The sequence below is a fragment of the Crotalus tigris genome, unplaced genomic scaffold, assembly GCF_016545835.1.
Source record: "Crotalus tigris isolate CLP2741 ecotype Arizona unplaced genomic scaffold, ASM1654583v1 scf7180000024340.7048381, whole genome shotgun sequence".
In the NCBI taxonomy this organism is placed as follows: Eukaryota; Metazoa; Chordata; class Lepidosauria; order Squamata; family Viperidae; genus Crotalus; species Crotalus tigris.
The window spans coordinates 1,995,001-2,013,363 of record NW_024100510.1 but is presented as its reverse complement, the minus strand read 5'-3'; the positions used below and the strand labels follow the sequence as shown (position 1 = coordinate 2,013,363).

The 18,363-nt window shown below is 37.7% G+C and overlaps 1 protein-coding gene across 1 annotated transcript in view; it reads right to left on the bottom strand.

Moving 5' to 3' along the window:
- COL6A1 (collagen type VI alpha 1 chain) overlaps nt 1-18,363 on the bottom strand; it is a 75,687-nt gene that overhangs the window by 7,734 nt on the left and 49,590 nt on the right. The window contains exons 23-31 of the mRNA XM_039326317.1: nt 16,473-16,523; nt 16,344-16,379; nt 15,326-15,388; nt 14,502-14,567; nt 13,679-13,714; nt 12,474-12,510; nt 10,710-10,718; nt 8,432-8,565; nt 7,662-7,762 (exon numbers count right to left, since the gene is read on the bottom strand). Coding sequence (XP_039182251.1) covers nt 7,662-7,762; nt 8,432-8,565; nt 10,710-10,718; nt 12,474-12,510; nt 13,679-13,714; nt 14,502-14,567; nt 15,326-15,388; nt 16,344-16,379; nt 16,473-16,523 — 533 coding nt within the window. The remainder of the gene's footprint in view (nt 1-7,661; nt 7,763-8,431; nt 8,566-10,709; nt 10,719-12,473; nt 12,511-13,678; nt 13,715-14,501; nt 14,568-15,325; nt 15,389-16,343; nt 16,380-16,472; nt 16,524-18,363) is intronic.

The following is an 18,363-nucleotide window of genomic DNA, read 5'->3' as shown; positions in this document are numbered from 1 at the left end:
GATTGGGCTAGACTCTGGAGTTAGGCTAGCCTTTCTCCTGTTGGTTTCTGGAAGCTTCTCCTGGACCAATCAGGTTGACCTCCATCTCTCCGCGGTCCCTGGGACTTCCTTCCTTCCTTGCCGCCTCTCTGGGGCGGCTTCTGGCCCATTTAGGGTCCCCTAACAGGAAGAAACTCAGCTGGAGGACATGGAGTCCTGAACCCCTCAACTGTGTTAGAACCCATTACTGTTTCATTTCTACCTATCCCCTCTGACCTAAAACCAAATCTCACCTTCCCCTGGATTCTGCCATACTCCCAAGGGGGAGGGGGGATGTGCCTGCGGGATTATTGCTTTCCCCTTCCTCTATTCACTACAGTGTAACAATTTGCTTCCTGCACTGTACCTATCTCTTAACTTTCATCTCCCTAACCTGTCAGCTAGGAAAAGGGGGGGGGAGAAAGAAATAAAACCTCCAGAGCCTGGTTTATTTCTCCGTTTTCAAAAGGAGGTGCGAAGAGTGCTTGAACATCATGCTACGACTTGAGCCAGAACAATGTTATCTCCCCTTTCCCACAGTGGACTTAACATTTGAGATTTGGCCGATTTGAACTGTCCGGATGAACTGTGGAGTGGGGTTTGCTTGGGGACACTTTAAAGTATTGATCTGCAAAGGAATCCCTCAGATCCTGTCTATTATGTCTGCTATCAACTACTTTTAATAAAAGTTCCTGTTGGAGGAAATCAACTTCCTGACAGTTAGAACAATTAACCAATGGAACAACCTGCCTCCAGAAGCAGTGAATGCTCCAACACTGGAAGTTTTTAAGAATAGACTGGACAGCCATTTGTCTGAAATGGTGTAGGGTTCCTGCTTGAGCAGGGGGTTGGACCCAATGACCTCCAAGGTCCCTTCCAACCTTATTATTATTATTATTATTATTATTATTATTATTATTGATCATTGCACAGTCAGCCAGATGTTCAGACTGGATTTGGCATTTTGTCTACCTATCGAGTCCTTACCCAGGACCTGAGATAGGCAGATGTGGATGTTTGATGGTATTACAGATATCGTCGCAGGATGGAAGCAGTTCCTAATAAGGCTGCCTTTTGCAATTGACTAATAGCGAATTTGTCAATGCCAATGGTGTTCAAGTGGTGCTCCAGTTGTTTTGGGATTGCACCCAAGGAGCCTATGACTATTGGTACTACCCTTGCTTGCTTTTGCCACAGTCTTTCTATTTCTATTTGTAGGTCTTTGTATTTTGTTATCTTCTCCAGTTCTTTCTCTTCTATTCTGCTATCTCCAGGCACTGCCACGTCCACTATCCAGACTTTTTTGTCTTTCTTATCGACAATTGTTAAGTCTGGGGTGTTATGTTGCAGGTGCTTGTCTGTTTGAATTCTGAAGTCCCAGAGCAGTTTAATTTTATCATTTTCTATGACTTTCTCTATTTTATGATCCCACCAGTTTTTGCTTACAGGCAAATGATATTTTTTGCAGATCTTCCAATGCACCATTGTTGCTACTTTGTCATGCCGCTGCTTGTAATCAGTCTGTGCAATCTTCTTGCAACAGCTTACCAAGTGGTCCACTGTTTCTTCAGCTTCTTTGCATAGGCGGCACTTACTGTCTGTTGCTGTCTTCTCAATTTTGACTTTGTATGCATTTGTCCTTAAGGCTTGGTCTTGTGCAGCCAGAATTAGTCCCTCGGTCTCTTTCTTCAATTTTCCTGCTCTTAGCCATTGCCAGGTTTTATTATTATCTGCTTTCCCAGCTATTTTTTTCATGTATTGGCCATGTAGTGCTTTGTCTTCCCATGCCTCTAGTCTGTTCTTCATTTGGTCTTTCTTGTAGGCCAGTTTGGTCTCTCCAGTAGTCAGTAAGCCTTCCTGATATACTAATTTCAGTGCATCTTCATCATTGTTCTTCAGATTTTCTTCCAAAGCCATTTTTTCTTCTTCAACCATCTAATGTACTTGTAGCATTCCACGCCCACCTATTTGCCTTGGTAGATAAAGTCTGTAAATGTCACTGCATGGATGAAGGGCATGATTCATTGTCATTATTTTTCTGGTCTTCCTATCCATTGCTTTTAATTCTGCTTGAGTCCAGTCCACTATTCCAGCTGTGTACCTAATGACTGGAATTGCCCAGGTGTTGATTGCCTTTATGTATTTCCTCCATTGATCCATTTAAGATCTTCACTCTTTTGATGTATTCACCTCTAATCTTTTTCTTGACTTCAGTGTGCTTGATGTTGTCAGCTTGAAGGATACCCAAGTATTTGTAGTAATCTTCCTCATCCAGACTCTTAATGTTATTTTCGTGGGGCATCTTGATTCCTTCAGTTTTCACTATTTTTCCTTGTTTGATAGTAAGTGTGGCACATTTGTCCAAGCCAAACTCCATTACAATATCTTGGCTATATATACGGACAGTGTTGAGCAGCGATTCTATTTCAGATGATGTTTTTCCATACAGCTTCAGATCATCCATGTAAAGGAGATGGGATAGTCTGGCAGATGTTTTTGATGTTTGATAGCCATGTCCTGAGTTATTCAGTATTGTTGACAGAGGAAACAGTGCAATAACAAATAGTAATGGTGATAATGAATCTCCTTGAAATATTCCTCTCTTGATATTAACCTCTCCCAGCTTCTCACCATTGATCTGCAACTGTGTCTTCCATTGTGCCATCGATCTTTGCACAAATTTTCTGATGTTTCTATTATTATTATTATTATTATCGATCATCGCACAGTCAGCCAGATGTTCAGACTGGATTTGGCATTTTGTCTACCTATCGAGTCCTTACCCAGGACCTGGGATAGGCAGATGTGGATGTTTGATGGTATTACAGATATCGTCGCAGGATGGAAGCAGTTCCTAATAAGGCCGCCTTTTGCAATTGACTAATAGCGAATTTGTCAATGCCAATGGTGTTCAAGTGGTGCTCCAGTTGTTTTGGGATTGCACCCAAGGAGCCTATGACTATTGGTACTACCCTTGCTTGCTTTTGCCACAGTCTTTCTATTTCTATTTGTAGGTCTTTGTATTTTGTTATCTTCTCCAGTTCTTTCTCTTCTATTCTGCTATCTCCAGGCACTGCCACGTCCACTATCCAGACTTTTTTGTCTTTCTTATCGACAATTGTTAAGTCTGGGGTGTTATGTTGCAGGTGCTTGTCTGTTTGAATTCTGAAGTCCCAGAGCAGTTTAATTTTATCATTTTCTATGACTTTCTCTATTTTATGATCCCACCAGTTTTTGCTTACAGGCAAATGATATTTTTTGCAGATCTTCCAATGCACCATTGTTGCTACTTTGTCATGCCGCTGCTTGTAATCAGTCTGTGCAATCTTCTTGCAACAGCTTACCAGGTGGTCCACTGTTTCTTCAGCTTCTTTGCATAGGCGGCACTTACTGTCTGTTGCTGTCTTCTCAATTTTGACTTTGTATGCATTTGTCCTTAAGGCTTGGTCTTGTGCAGCCAGAATTAGTCCCTCGGTCTCTTTCTTCAATTTTCCTGCTCTTAGCCATTGCCAGGTTTTATTATTATCTGCTTTCCCAGCTATTTTTTTCATGTATTGGCCATGTAGTGCTTTGTCTTCCCATGCCTCTATTCTGTTCTTCATTTGGTCTTTCTTGTAGGCCAGTTTGGTCTCTCCAGTAGTTAGTAAGCCTTCCTGATATACTAATTTCAGTGCATCTTCATCATTGTTCTTCAGATATTCTTCCAAAGCCATTTTTTCTTCTTCAACCATCTGATGTACTTGTAGCATTCCACGCCCACCTATTTGCCTTGGTAGATAAAATCTATCAATGTCACTGCGTGGATGAAGGGCATGATTCATTGTCATTATTTTTCTGGTCTGCCTATCCATTGCTTTTAGTTCTGCTTGAGTCCAGTCCACTATTCCAGCTGTGTACCTAATGACTGGGATTGCCCAGGTGTTGATTGCCTTTATGGTATTTCCTCCATTGAGTTTGGATTTTAAGATCTTCTTCACTCTCTTGATGTATTCACCTCTAATCTTTTTCTTGACTTCAGTGTGCTTGATGTTGTCAGCTTGAAGGATACCCAAGTATTTGTAGTACTCTTCCTCATCCAGATTCTTAATGTTATTTTCGTGGGGCATCTTGATTCCTTCAGTTTTCATTATTTTTCCTTGTTTGATAGTAAGTGTGGCACATTTGTCCAAGCCAAACTCCATTACAATATCTTGGCTATATATACGGACAGTGTTGAGCAGCGATTCTATTTCAGATGATGTTTTTCCATACAGCTTCAAATCATCCATATAAAGGAGGTGGGATAGTCTGGCAGATGTTTTTGATGTTTGATAGCCATGTCCTGAGTTATTCAGTATTGTTGACAGAGGAAACAGTGCAATAACAAATAGTAATGGTGATAATGAATCTCCTTGAAATATTCCTCTCTTGATATTAACCTCTCCCAGCCTCTCACCATTGATCTGCAACTGTGTCTTCCATTGTGCCATCGATCTTTGCACAAATTTTCTGATGTTTCTACTGACTCCTGTTATTTCTAGGCACTTTATTATCCAATCATGTGGCAGAGAGTCAAATGCCTTTTTGTAGTCAATCCATGCTACATTCAGGTTGGTCTTCCTTCTCTTGCAGTTTTCCAAGATCATTTTGTCTATTAGGAGTTGATCTTTTGTTCCTCTGCTATTGGGGCGGTTTCCTTTCTGCTCAGGTGGAAAGAGATTGTTTTCAACTAGATGCTGTTGTACTGCATCAGCTACCACACCAGTTAGTAATTTGAAAGTTGTTGGTAAGCAGGTAATTGGCCTGTAGTTACCTGGTGTTGCCCCTTTTGCTGGATTTTTCATTATTAGGTAGGTTTTCCCAGTTGTTAGCCACTTTTCAATTTCTCCTCCTTGTAGTATATTGTTGAACTGTTTGGCAATGAGTGGGTGTATAACAGTTAGATGTTTCAACCAAAACCCATGCAGTTCATCTTCACCTGGTGCTGACCAATTTTTGATTTTCTTTGCTCTTTTTTCTACCATTTTTGTTGTTATTACTAGTTCTTTCATTTCAACTTCTGTTTTATTTGCATCCACCTCTTTTAACCAAGCCGCATCCTTGTTGTATTTCTTTGGGTTATCCCATATCTGCTTCCAGAACTGCACTGTTTCTTCCTTGTCAGGTACTGACTGATTCCTTGCAGTTTCTCCATTGATGGATTGGTAGAAACGTTTCTGATTGGATTGAAATTGGAGGTTCTGCCTATAGTTTGCAATTCGAGCTTCATATCTACTGATTTTCCTGGCTATAGCTGTTATTTGTTGCTTTATTATTTCCAGTGCTTCCTTGATCTTCCTTGTTTCTAAGTGGTATTTCTTGATTAGGTATTCTTTGGTCTTCTTGTTCTTCAGCTTCTTTTCTTTCATCTGTTCTAGCTTGCTTGCATGTGATCTTAACTTGCTGATCTTATTTTCTAGTCTAACCTTCCATTTTTCTGGTGCACTGTTTGTTTGTTTTTCTTCTTTGTTGATTTTGCATCCCAGGTATTCTGTTATAACTGCAGCTGTGCTGTACATTAGTTGGTTTGTTTCTTGCAGTGAATTGGTGCTTATACTTGATATTGCAATATTTGCATCTTTTAATGCTTGTGCTAACTGTTTCTTTGGAACAAGCTTCAATGCAGATAGCCTTATTCTGTTGTTTTTGTGCTGTTCTAGATGCTCAGTTATTCTTTGTTTCAATTCTTTTATTTCTTTAGTTAGAGGGTTTTGTTCTTCCTGAGGTAGAGGTGCCTGTTTCCAAATGAGAACAGTTGTATATCTCTGCTAGATTCCTTCACTGCCAACTCCCCCTGGTTTGCCTCTACATTCTGAATTACTTCTGGTAAGGCTTTGATTTCTTTGCCCTGGGTAAACCTTTGCAGTTCGTCCAATTCTGTTTCTGTGAATACTTTATTTCGTGTTATAAATCGGCGTTGATCTGCTAGTCTCTGTTCTGTTATTTCTGATTCTGGATGTTGTTCTTTCCAGAACTGGTGCATTCGTTTTAGATATCCTCTTCTTGTTGGACTTGATCTGTAGTAACAGATCATTATTTCTTTGTTTTCCATCACTGTGTATCTGCGACGGGTAAACACCTTTTCTTCCAGTAGTTCTGCAGCTGCTGGCCCTGGTTGCTCAGCCAACAGTCCTGAGTCCTGTAACCCATTTTTCACCAGATATCCAGGAACTCCAATATCTAGTGCGGACCTTGTTAACCCGGGCGACGTCCGAGCCGGTATGGCATTCTGAAATTTACGTCTCACCATATTTTTTATGGGAGAGACACTCTTTGTCTGACTCCTCTGATGAGACCTGTCCAGTATGGTTGAACCTCTGGCATAGCTCTCATCTTCCTCAGAGTACACAAGCCCCACAACCACGTCAAGGTAGTGCCTCACTGGGGGATTATTATTATTATTATCTCCAAGAGTTCTGCTTTCTTAAGATGTGGGATTGAAGTGGATCCTTACAAACTCCTTCGCTGCACGTAGAACTGGAAGTCCCCTGAGCAGGATATTTTTCAGCTACAGATTAGTGGGTGGTAATGGTATGGGAATGCTCTAGAATAAACTATGCAACAGATGTCTTCTTTTTTCCTGAAATGAACGCAATAAACTGAAGGAAATGACAACTGTTTGTCCAGAGAATGAAAGTGATATCTTTCCAGAAAAGAAAAGTTGTCATAAATATTTACGTGAACACCAGACGCATATAATGAGAACCTAATGGATGCATCTTTGTCTATGTGAGCCAAATAACATTAACCATTCTTATTCGTCATTTTGCTAATATATACTCAAATGTCAGATTTAACATTTATTTACATTATTCATCTTTTGCAGAGGACATGACTATCTGGCATAATACATTACTCAATTCTTTCACTTATTTTGCATAAAATCAACTAAAGAAGCTATGCTTATTAGTGCACATGTTTTTTCTTTAAATCTATGAGTTTTGCATACAAGTTACCCATACACAATATTCCTAACACTTATATTTTTAAAAAACTGTCCATATTCTAATCTTTTTAGAATGCATTTCTAACATGCTCTGACACATGCATGCAAAGACATTCAACCTCTTCAGACCTTTGAACGGAGTTCTGGTGGAATCCATGCAGCACTGATTGTTTATTTTACATTGGTTCTGTCTTGTTGGCTGATGACTTTTCAGACCCATAGAAATACATAGGGATTTCATTTTCATCCCTATCAGCTCTTTCCTGATGTAATCAATCAGTTGTGGCCCACTGTAGTAGTTGGATCTTTTCATAGCTTTAAGACATTGAAATGTTGTCTCCAATATACTGTATGCTTCTGCCAAATCCAGTTCTTTTACTTTCTTCCCACTAAAGAGCAAGGCAGCAAGGTGACCCACAAAGTGTCCAAGTGCAACTCAAAAATGCTTTTAGATTGGCTACTAATCCTGGCATATCATCTGACAATCCCACCAAAAGGAGGCTTTAATTGTGTCTCATCCACAGAAGCATATGATGGAATCCTGGCAAGCAGCTTTTTGCAAGTAATGACTATTAATATTTGAAAATTTTGTTTAGAAAGTTAAACAGACACCCCACAAAGTTGTGACACAGATGGCAAAAAACAAAAACAAAAATTCTTTCATCTGTTATGAACTCACTCCTTGAAACCTTGAACGTCTCCATCTTTCATGAGCACCAATTCCTCAGTTCCACCATGACTATACTGCACAATAGCAAGATTGGAGTCTTCTCTGGAAAACTGTAAAAAAAATAATATCCAAGGAATAGTTGTAACTAAAGCCAGAAATCAGAGATTACATTATCTGCACTATGGTAGACCCAGAGAAACCTGTCTAAGAAGTTTCATACATTACAATGCATTGCTGCATGCTTTTCAACCACTGTTACTAATTATTAGCGTTATCTATAGAGATTCCATCAGGGAAAAACTTGGGATAGAAACCAGGGTACTGCTTATGAGAAAGGGCAAGAGGACCCAGATGATAACATTGAGCCCAGAATTAGGATCATAGGTTGGTGCAGTTGTAAGTCAAGGCATCACATGACTGAATTCGAAGTTGCAACCATATTTTACGATAGTCATTAAGCAAAAGCGATGGTCATTAAATGAACCTATTTTCTCTATGGGCGTTTTTGCCAGAAACCAGAAATAAATGTTGCAAACTAGCAAAAAAGATCATAAATTATGGTCACATGACCACAGGAGGCTACAAACAGCCACAAAAGATGATCTAGTTACCAAATACCCCAAATATAATCATGTGACTGCAGGGCCATGCGTGGCCATCATAACTCTGAAAACAAGTTGTATGTATTTCTAGGGAAGTCTGTTGTAACTTTGACTAGCTGTTAAACAACTGGTTGAAAATCAAGGAATATCGATATGTATAATTGCACCAAAACTTACCATTACATGTTCTTCCGTGCGCAGCCTGTCAATAACTTTAATTATAAAATCCTTTGCAATACCAAAATTCATTTCTCCAATACTCTCAGAACTGTCTAATACGAATATAATATCAATGGGACCACACTTGCATTCTGTAACAAAACACAGGATACTGTAGAAGCACATGCAGAAGTATGAAAAATGTATTTTCAGAAGCTTATTCACCAATAGCATTTATAGCATCAAGAGTCAATAAAAGGTCTCTTTGATGATTTAAAGCTGAATTCAGGTATGTCAAACAGCTTCTTGAGGGAAATGGCAACCTGGAACTATCCAAAGCTCTCCAAAGTGAGAAGAGCCACTGTGGCTTTGAAAGCTACCCGAGAGAGGATTTTTGGCCAGTGTTTACCTCTCTAGATCAAAGGGAGATCAAGAGATTAACCACATCAGTTGTGAACAACAGTCCCTGTCCATTAACTTGCAGAAAGGTTTTTGCAGCCAGATTAGGAATTATGTTACTGGAACTCTGGATTTTATACTCCTAACTGCAGCAGAGTCCTTATGAGCTTTATAGACTTGCTTTCTCCATCTCTTAATCAATTTAAGAAGTAATCAATTACAACTGCAGACAGATTTCTTTTGCAGCAAAGATAAGATTCCTTCCTTAATTTTCTTTTGAGATGACAGAAATATAAGAGAAACTTTGGTTTAAAGATTTAAAATTTATTGGCAAGTAACTAAATTAAGAGAGGACTCTGAAAGGGTTCAGCGACTAAGGCAGGGGTGTCAAATTGCCAGTCCACGGGCCGGTTTCATCATAGCAAAGTTGCGCCCACTCCATTGTCGGCAATGCAAAAAGAGTCGCAATATGTCGCGACACATCACGTGACATGACAAGTTTGGCACCCGTGAATTAAGGGGACAATGTTTATGTTTTAATCTGCTAATTTTTATTTTTACAGGTAGTCTTCAATTTATGATCACAATTGAGCCTGAAATTTCTGTTGTTAAGTGAGACATTTGTTAAGTTAATTTTGCCCCATTTTATGACCTTTCTTGCCACAGTTGTTAAGTGGATCACTGTAGTTGATAAATTAGTAATCTGGTTGTTAAGTGAATCTGGATTCCCCAATGATTTTGCTTGTCAGAAGGTCAGAAAAGTTGATCACAACCTTGGGACATAGCAACGATCATAAGTATGAACCAGTTGCTAAACATCTGAATTTTGATCACATGATCATGGGGATGCTGCAAAAGTTGTAACTGTGAAAAAGTCATTTTTCTCAGTGCTGCTGTAACTTTGAACAAACTGTTGTAAGTCGAGGACTATCTGTACTATTTTTACTTTGGACAAAAGCGCTTTGATACAAATTATTACTAAGTTAGTGAAAGAGAATAATTTAGCATGGGAATGTCTATCAATTCTCTCTAAGTTTTGCATAACAAAAGATAAGGCACCAACTCTCAGTTTATGATTGGAGACCTGTCTGGACCCAACAGACTATGGCATGCAGTTTGTATTTTATGTTTTTTAGAACAAAATATTTACAAAAATAAATGTATGTGTTTGTATGTTCATGTGTGTGCACGTTTGTGCATTCCTATGTAAATAAAATCTGAGTTGCTGTTTTATTTGGGGTTTTTTTGCTTCTATTTTGTTTTGGAGATTTTTGCTAATCAATTGCATATAACTAAGCTAATTTAAGACTTCTTGTCCATATTTAAGGGGAAATTGAGAAAAAGATTACAAACTATTTAAAACAAATGCATTCAAGAGTTGGGCACAGCTAAACTAATTCTAAATCAGGGCTTAACATTCATGCTTTAATTATATAAAAATAATAAATATTTCTATATAAACTTGTTTAGAACTAAATAAAGTTTAATAAAAAGTCTTTGAAAGAATAAATAATTGCCTGGCAATATTTTTCAAATCTCAATCATGACACATAAGGGAGCATTTACTTATGATATGCATACAAATATCAGAATAGGTGACAATAGTGGATAAGCAATGCTGAATAATACTTGTTTTTAATCTAATTTTTTAACTAGATAATAAAACTAATCATGAATCTCTGGGACACCATGGCCAAATGGATCTGGTGATTAATTTAAAATTTTCGCAGCAGATAACTATAACAATAGATTGAAAAATTGACGACGGCAGTAGGCAGTCTTAACAGAAGTTAATTCTGGGACTGCCCGCTAGTGAAAAATGGGCTAAAGAGTTAATTTTCATCTAAATCTTTATACATGTGAAGAATGGTAAAGAAATTGCAAATAGGTAACTTACCACAGCAAGCTGGGGGGGGGGGTTAGGTGGGAGAAGAGAGAGAGAGGAATAAAATATATTGAGAAATAAAAACTTTGCAAATACAAAGAGTGCTGAAATACATCCATACTTCTACTGTTTAGCTGCAGCCACAATTTAAACAGGTTGGAAATGTTTCCCTTCTTATTGGCTATATTTTATAATGTTTCCTGCATTCCAGTTGTTTAATATACTGCCACATTAAACAAATGAAAATGTGGGGAATTTAATAAAAATGCTGGATACCTTTTTCAATGTGTGCACCTATATTTTATCTGCATGATATTTATTATTGCATTTGCCACAAATAATTTTAGTTAATTTCTAGTTCATTTCCAAACAAGAATATTTAAAAAAAGAATATGCACACAAAAACCTCATTTTCACTGGTATATAATAAAAATATAAACATTGCTCAAGTAATTCAAAATGGCATGCAAGCAGCACATAAGAAGCCCTTTTCCTAACAACCCACTTCTAGTTTATGAAGTGTAATAATTACTTTGTATCATTTAGCAGTAGAACCATATTTTCAAAATATAAGAATAAAAACAAATTGATAGAATAACTGCATATTTTATTTTCTGAAACAGCATTCCAAGACAGCATATTCTAATTGCTTTCTCTTGTGTACATTGAGAAAATAAATAAGCAATAAATAAATTAGTAAAGTACTGACACATTAATAATTTTGACTTATGCCAATTTCTTTTTGCCTTTCAGATAATTTTGATTTTGACATACATCATGTTTTATTGTTATCCTAACTTAACTGAAGAGTTTTGATTCTTGGGCTATCAACATTAGTTTTAGGCACCACTATTAACTGTCAAAGTTATAGGAGGAGAGCCCAAAATGGGAAGTAATTTAATAGAACTTTTTTCAAGTAATGAATGGTATAAGATTTATTAAAAGGCATGAGGCATCTAATTTTTCCAGGAATCTAAACATGCAAAACTTGGGTAACCTTAGGAATCAGAGAAAGGCATGAAACAGTAAATACAGTCCTTCTAATGAGCGGCAGTGATGGTAACACAGAAATTATTCTTCCCTATCACCATTGCTCTTGAGTAATGCTGACTGGAGGAGAATAATTGTCTAGGTCTGTACTGTACTGTAAGTAGTGAATGTTGTCTTGAAGAGGGTAGTTGCAAGGACCCTTCTGAATATGAAACATTAAAGACAGATGTACATTTGTAGGATTTTGGAGTTCCTGCTTGTTGTGTATACATGGATGCATGATTTCTATGTCTGAATAATATGTGAGGGGAGGAATTATTTGAGTCTTCTTTGGCATGGTTTATGCCTTTACGCATTTACAATATATGAAGATAATTTCTGATATATTACCTAAAATATCCAAACAAATGCATGAACAGAACTTGACTTTCAAATGTGTCACTTTGCTGGCAATTCAGAACTGCTAAAATAAATGAAAAGCAAGATCTGGTTCTAATCATTTTTTTACAAGTAGTTTGCCATGGTAACAATAAAAACACATTTTTTACTTGAGGTGATTCAACTAAAGCAACTTCATAATTTCTATATTCCTATTAAATTTCAAGGTATACAAGGTTAATTTGGGAAAAGTAAGGTTGTATTAATCACATACACTGTACAGGGGATGCAGCAATTGAAAACCTGGAGACTTATTGTATAGTTTGTGCTGGTGATTTGGTAAAACCAGTATGCTGTTAATCAATGATACTTCAATTAACTGTGCAAGAGCTGAGATCAAATACTTACAACACATTTTCATGATGATATCTAAAATTTCACATTCCTAAAAACAAAGGAAGAAAAGTTGGTCTCATTGAGACTTTGGAAATGTAGAATGAACTTGGTTCTTCCCTCCAATCTTGCAGAAAATTGCCTTTGATATCCTTACAGTTAATTTAGCAAACAGTTCAGGAAGTTTATAGATGACAATTTAACTTCAGATTCTTTCTTTCAACATCCTAATTTAGGGCTGAGAAAGTGTGACGGCCATCTGTATTTATTTACACACACACACACACACACACACACACACACACACACACACACATGCACACACCCAGATTTTTAAGATTGGCTGTTTAAAGACTGGAGGAAATTGCAGTGTCAATTTTCAGGAACTGAATTGCCAAAATTTACTGCCATTGCCAAAGGAGTCATTGGAGCTTATGAAAGGGGAACTAAAAAGTATGGATTCTCTATTCCTGACACCAAACACAACATGTTTACCAATAAAGGAGACTATTTGTAGCTCAGGGTTAAAGTGAGGGATTGTTTTCTTGCAGATGTTTCATTATACAAATTAGGTAACATGATCTGTGCTAATATGTAATCAGTAAAGGAATAAAGGAGTCTCCGCATGTTTTACTTCATTAGTCCTTTAAGGGTGTGTGTGTGCTCATCTACATTTCTTTAAGCCATTGAGCCAGGGTTATTCAAAGACATTTCCACAGTCATGTGGGCAACATGACATCATGCTGCAAAGCAAAGAGTACAGTGAAACATGTAACACTGTTCCTTTCCCACCAAAATGGTACCTGCTTATCTAACTGCATATACAAGCTTTTGGACTGCTAGATTGGCAGGAGGTGGGCTAAGTGACGGGAGCCCATTCCGTCACACAGTGGTAGAGCCTGAACCACTGGAGTATAAATCTTTTTAAGCTACTTGTTGGTATATTTCACAAATTGGCAAGCAGAGCAAGGAAGAGCAAGAAAACAGCTTCTCTAAATAATATTGAGAATATTATTTTCTAGACTTAAAAGAGAGAAACCACTGACTGTGGAACTAACCTTCCTCCAAGCAGCTGAATGTTATATGAAGTTGTTCTAACTCTCTCATATCTGCAGTGTTTTGCTGTGCTAAGCAGTTTACTCAACTTTCCATGAAAACATCTGAATAGTGCTTTGTTGTGTAGAGAAGAAAGCATACAACATAATTTCAGTCCTACTCACATCTGGCCCAGGGAGTCCTGGAGGTCCTGGAGGTCCCTAGGAGATAAAACTATGGTAAATGCTACGAGAAAAATTCTCAGATACCAACAGAAATTCTAAAGGAATAGAAAGGTTTTATAAGAGAAAATTGTAGCAAAACAGATTTCAGCAGGGATGAAATGAATTCTAACTCTTACGCATAACAATCCTAAAAGAGGTCTGCTTATTAGCTTATCAAGTTACATGTTTTTTTATCTATCGTGGACTCTGTTTTCTTAATTATACTTCGTGGCTGTGACCTATGGTTGCTTTTGGTGAAGCTTAGTTTCCAAACTAGACTGAAGAAGAGATGAAAATATGCTAAAGAATTATGGCTGCTAGATATAGAAGATCCCAGATTGCTAATCTTCCCCATTGCCTTGGACTATGTAACTGCTAGCACATTATTTAAAATACAGCTGTTCTCTAAAACAGATTAGATAAAATGACAAAGCAAACTTTTTTTTCATCATGAACAAAAGCAATCCTTCCTTCCCTAATGCTGCATCATTTTTCTCAACCAGCTGGAAGGACTGCAGCTTTCAATGATTCCAATGATAGTAGAACTTGATGTTTTAGTGAACTGAAGGTAATTTCTCTTGCAGGTGAGGTCTTTCCAGAAAAACTCTTTTTCTTATAGAAGCCTTAAAAAGTACTGGTCATTTGTACCAGACTGATGGGAAACCCTATCCTTCCTGACAGTACCATAGCAGCATAGCCTGTTACTTCCTCTAAGATCTAGAATGGAAGGAGGGGTGAGATGTTGTAATATTAGAATTAATAGGAAGATTATTTTGCTACTTACTGGTTCTCCTTCTGATCCCCTGTAACCTTTGACACCTTTCTTGCCTTTGATCCCAGGTTCAGTTATCTGGAAGGTGAAAAAAACAAGAACAAGGCAGATTTTCTATGTGGATGGCTACCAGCTCTTTTCTATTAGAAAACAGGAGAAGGGCCCCTTTGCTTCCTGTTGTTCAAATGTCTAATTACAGCAATAGAACTGAAAATTATGAAAATGACTTATCTAATAGATAATTTGGTGTTAGTCCAAACCTCACAAGAGCCTGGGAGGCCTCGAAACAGTTATGCTGAGCCTCTAAGTAATTATTTCACAGCTTCAAACTACAGAGGTGCTATAGGCAGACTCACCTCTAGAGAAGTGCTTATCATTTTTTCCCTTAAACGAAAATAAACATCACATTTGATGCTCAATCAGTATCAGCAGTGATATCATTCTACGTCCAGCCCCATCCACTTCTTTTAGGAATTGATGACCAAAGAGTTGAATCTTTCCTTGGCTGATGATCCCAAAGACAGACTACTATATAGATGAGTATTTCTCAACCTCAGCAATTTGAAGATGTGTGGAATTCAGTGTAACTCAATTTACTCCCAAATGATTGGCACAGGGTTTTAGGCTGAATCGCAATTGAGTTCCCTCTTTCATCTTCTAAATTTGCTGCGGTTGAATAATTCCCCCATCCATTCCAGTCATTTCTAAACTATAATGCGTGGGTCTTTACAAGCCATCTAATCTTACTACAGAATTCCCATTTCAAATAAACACGGATTGCATCATTTAAAGGAGTCAATTCTTGACAAATATGCTCTATCCCATTTTTTACCTACTTGTTTACCAGGCTCTCCAATTTCACCATCATCGCCTTTGGGCCCAGGATAGCCTTTGGTGCCCTGAAGAAGACAAGGCAACATTTAGGAAAAACATATAAAGTATGTGGGACTGACTTCTGCAATGGACAGTGGAGAACTCCATTCTCCTAAATCTTTTATTTATTAGAATATTCAACTGCAATACAAGTACAATTTTGGTTTCCATTCAGTGCCCTGTTATTTTTAAACTATTTATTGTATCAAATAGGTCTGCTGGCAAAGGAAAGTTTTTCAGAACAAATGACAAACTCTGTCCAACTCATCTCAAATATACTTAGCAGGAATACAATTTTACAATATTTTGTGAGAACCCTAACAATCTCTCTATGGAAGATGGCTCTTTTGATCCTGTAGGACTTCCCTTCAGTGTCCCCCTCCTCCCCCCAAGCCTTCCTCTACAACTGGAGGTGGGTGCAGAACTGGACACACACATGGAGCACACCTCCCTCAGTGGCCAAGGTAATCCTGATGTGAATGGGAAAGACAGAAGGCTGGCGGGATGGGAATAATGAGGACAGAGAAATGGGAACTTCAGGAATAGATCTGATTTACAAATCCACTTGCCCTGCATATCAGTACTTTATGAAAAGGTGCCAGAGAGACACATCATCAAGATATGCTGGGGCTCCTGCTACATACAAATTTGTAATTCTTTGTTCCCAAACCTGGCCATAAATGCATTTATGAGAAAAGTCCTGCTTCTCACTACCTTTCAGCTTCCCAACCTGAGGCATTTCATTACAATATTATGTCATGGGGCAAAATTATCACAGGAAACTAACAGCTTAATTTAGACTCCTTTTCTTAAAGTAAATAGATGCAATTGAAAAATCCAAATGCTGCAGAAGTGAAGAGAAGGATGACCTTTTCTTCAAAAGCCTTGCTTCTTTACAAAACAAACACCAATTTGTCAGAAAAGAAATAAGGGGTTCTCATTTCACACTTTTAGTAAGGTAAGGATGAGAGAGATACTTACATTAAGTCCACGGTCACCTCTGATTCCGGGATCTCCCTGGAAAAGTAAAGGAAGATTGGAAAGTAAAATTGAAACAGCATAAAGAGAATAAATTCTGTTTAAACTTTTGTAGTATGAATTGAAACTTACTGGGGCACCAGGATAGCCAATGGTCCCGTTTCCTGGTGGGCCATCATCTCCCTAAGAGGAAATTGGGAAATTAGTAGAAGTCAGAGTCTGAACCTATTATTGTAAGTATTTAAATTTTCTCATTTAAATCCATATTTAAATGAGGAAAAAATGGATAAAAATAGATAACAGTGGATAAAATATAAAGCCTTTGAATGCAATGAAAAAAAAAAGCAAGCTGAACTGACACCTTGACCAATATGTGATTTGAAACTCAAGAGTTAAGAATCTGGAGGCTCAAGTGTTTTATTCATTCTTCGCAGTCTATAGAGAAGGACAAAAATGGGGAAAAAAAGAAAACTAAAAAGAATGATTGCTAGACAAATGAAATGTAGGACCATTGGGTTCAGGTTATTTGGATTGAAGGTCTGCTGACATAACATAGCTTGCATCTTAGAACGGCTGATAAAAATGTAATTTTTGTACAAGGCAAAGATGGCTTGAAACTGAATTCTTGAGGATATTGGAAACAATCTCCTTGGAAAATCCATCTTTTATAAATATTTCTGCAGTGTAGAAGGAGAATAAGTGTTTTTCTTTAATGGAGTCCATTAAACTCAATTCAGTAAAAATAATAATAATAAAGTCCATCTCTACCACTACACATATTGGTTCATCAAGTTAAGATATTAGTTGTCTATAAACTAATGCTTAGATTATGGCAATTGACTCAAAGGTACTTGAAGTATAGGAAGCAATATAATTGAATAAATTAGAGAGCTTAACTACATTTGTTCAAAAGCAGGAAAAAGAGGAATTGCTCTAGTGTTTGTTAGAATTATTCATCCCTGTTCAGAAATCCAAGTGTTGTTTGCACAAAGAATTTCTGGTTTAAAATAAGTACAGGAACAAATATTGGTTATTAGTGTCTACTCCTACCCAACCAGCTAGGGGAAGATATAGACCAGTGGTGGCGAACCTATGGCACGGGTGCCAGAGCGGGCACTCGGAGCCCTCTCTGTGGGCATGCGCGCCGTCGCCCCAATCCTAGGCCTTCAGCTGGGTTTTATAAAACATTTTTGCTTTAGGCCTCCGACACCATGTACAAAAAAAAAGGTTCAATCAGTCAATTTCAATTTCTCACGGGAAAAAAAAAGATCTTGCAAAGTTGGAATTGATTGATTGAACTTTTTAGTCCCACTCACTGCTGTTACCATCGCAGCCACACCCACCCGGCACCCGACAATGCATAAGTGGGTTTTGGGTTGCAGTTTGGGCACTCGGTCTCTAAAAGGTTCGCCATCACTGATATAGACATTTCCCAAGAGCAAACCACTGTTCTTTCAAAGAAGTTTGAAGCAGTAATGATTGAGGACTTGAATTATCTTAGAACATATTATTCCAAAAGAGAGGACATGAAAGACAGTTCAAGAGCCAAAATGGCAGTACAAAAAGCTTAGTTAAGATCTGAAAATTAGAGTATTGTAGAATCTGAGGGCAATAAATCAACCTTATTTAGTTACATTCAAAATGAAAGAGAAAATAATTAATATGCCAGCTGCAAGATGCCTCTGAAAACAAAGAAAAGACAGAGCAACTGAATTTTTCTTTGGCACAATTGTGTGGTATGATTTCTACTAAGCAATTGTGAAAAACAAAAGACAGAATTAGGATTGAAGTTTAAAATTGATCAGAACAGAGAATAGGAATTTGGATTGCTTTAGAGCTTTAGGGCCAAATGAATTGCATCCTATTATACTGAAACAACTTGCTAATCATCTGACCAAATTTTTAGGTTAGCTTAGCAACTTTTAAGATATGTGGACTACAACTCCCAGAATTCCCCAACTAGTTGAAGATCACTGCTTTAAGTATTTTCTTCAGGAATTTTGGGAGAATTGATAAAGTGTGA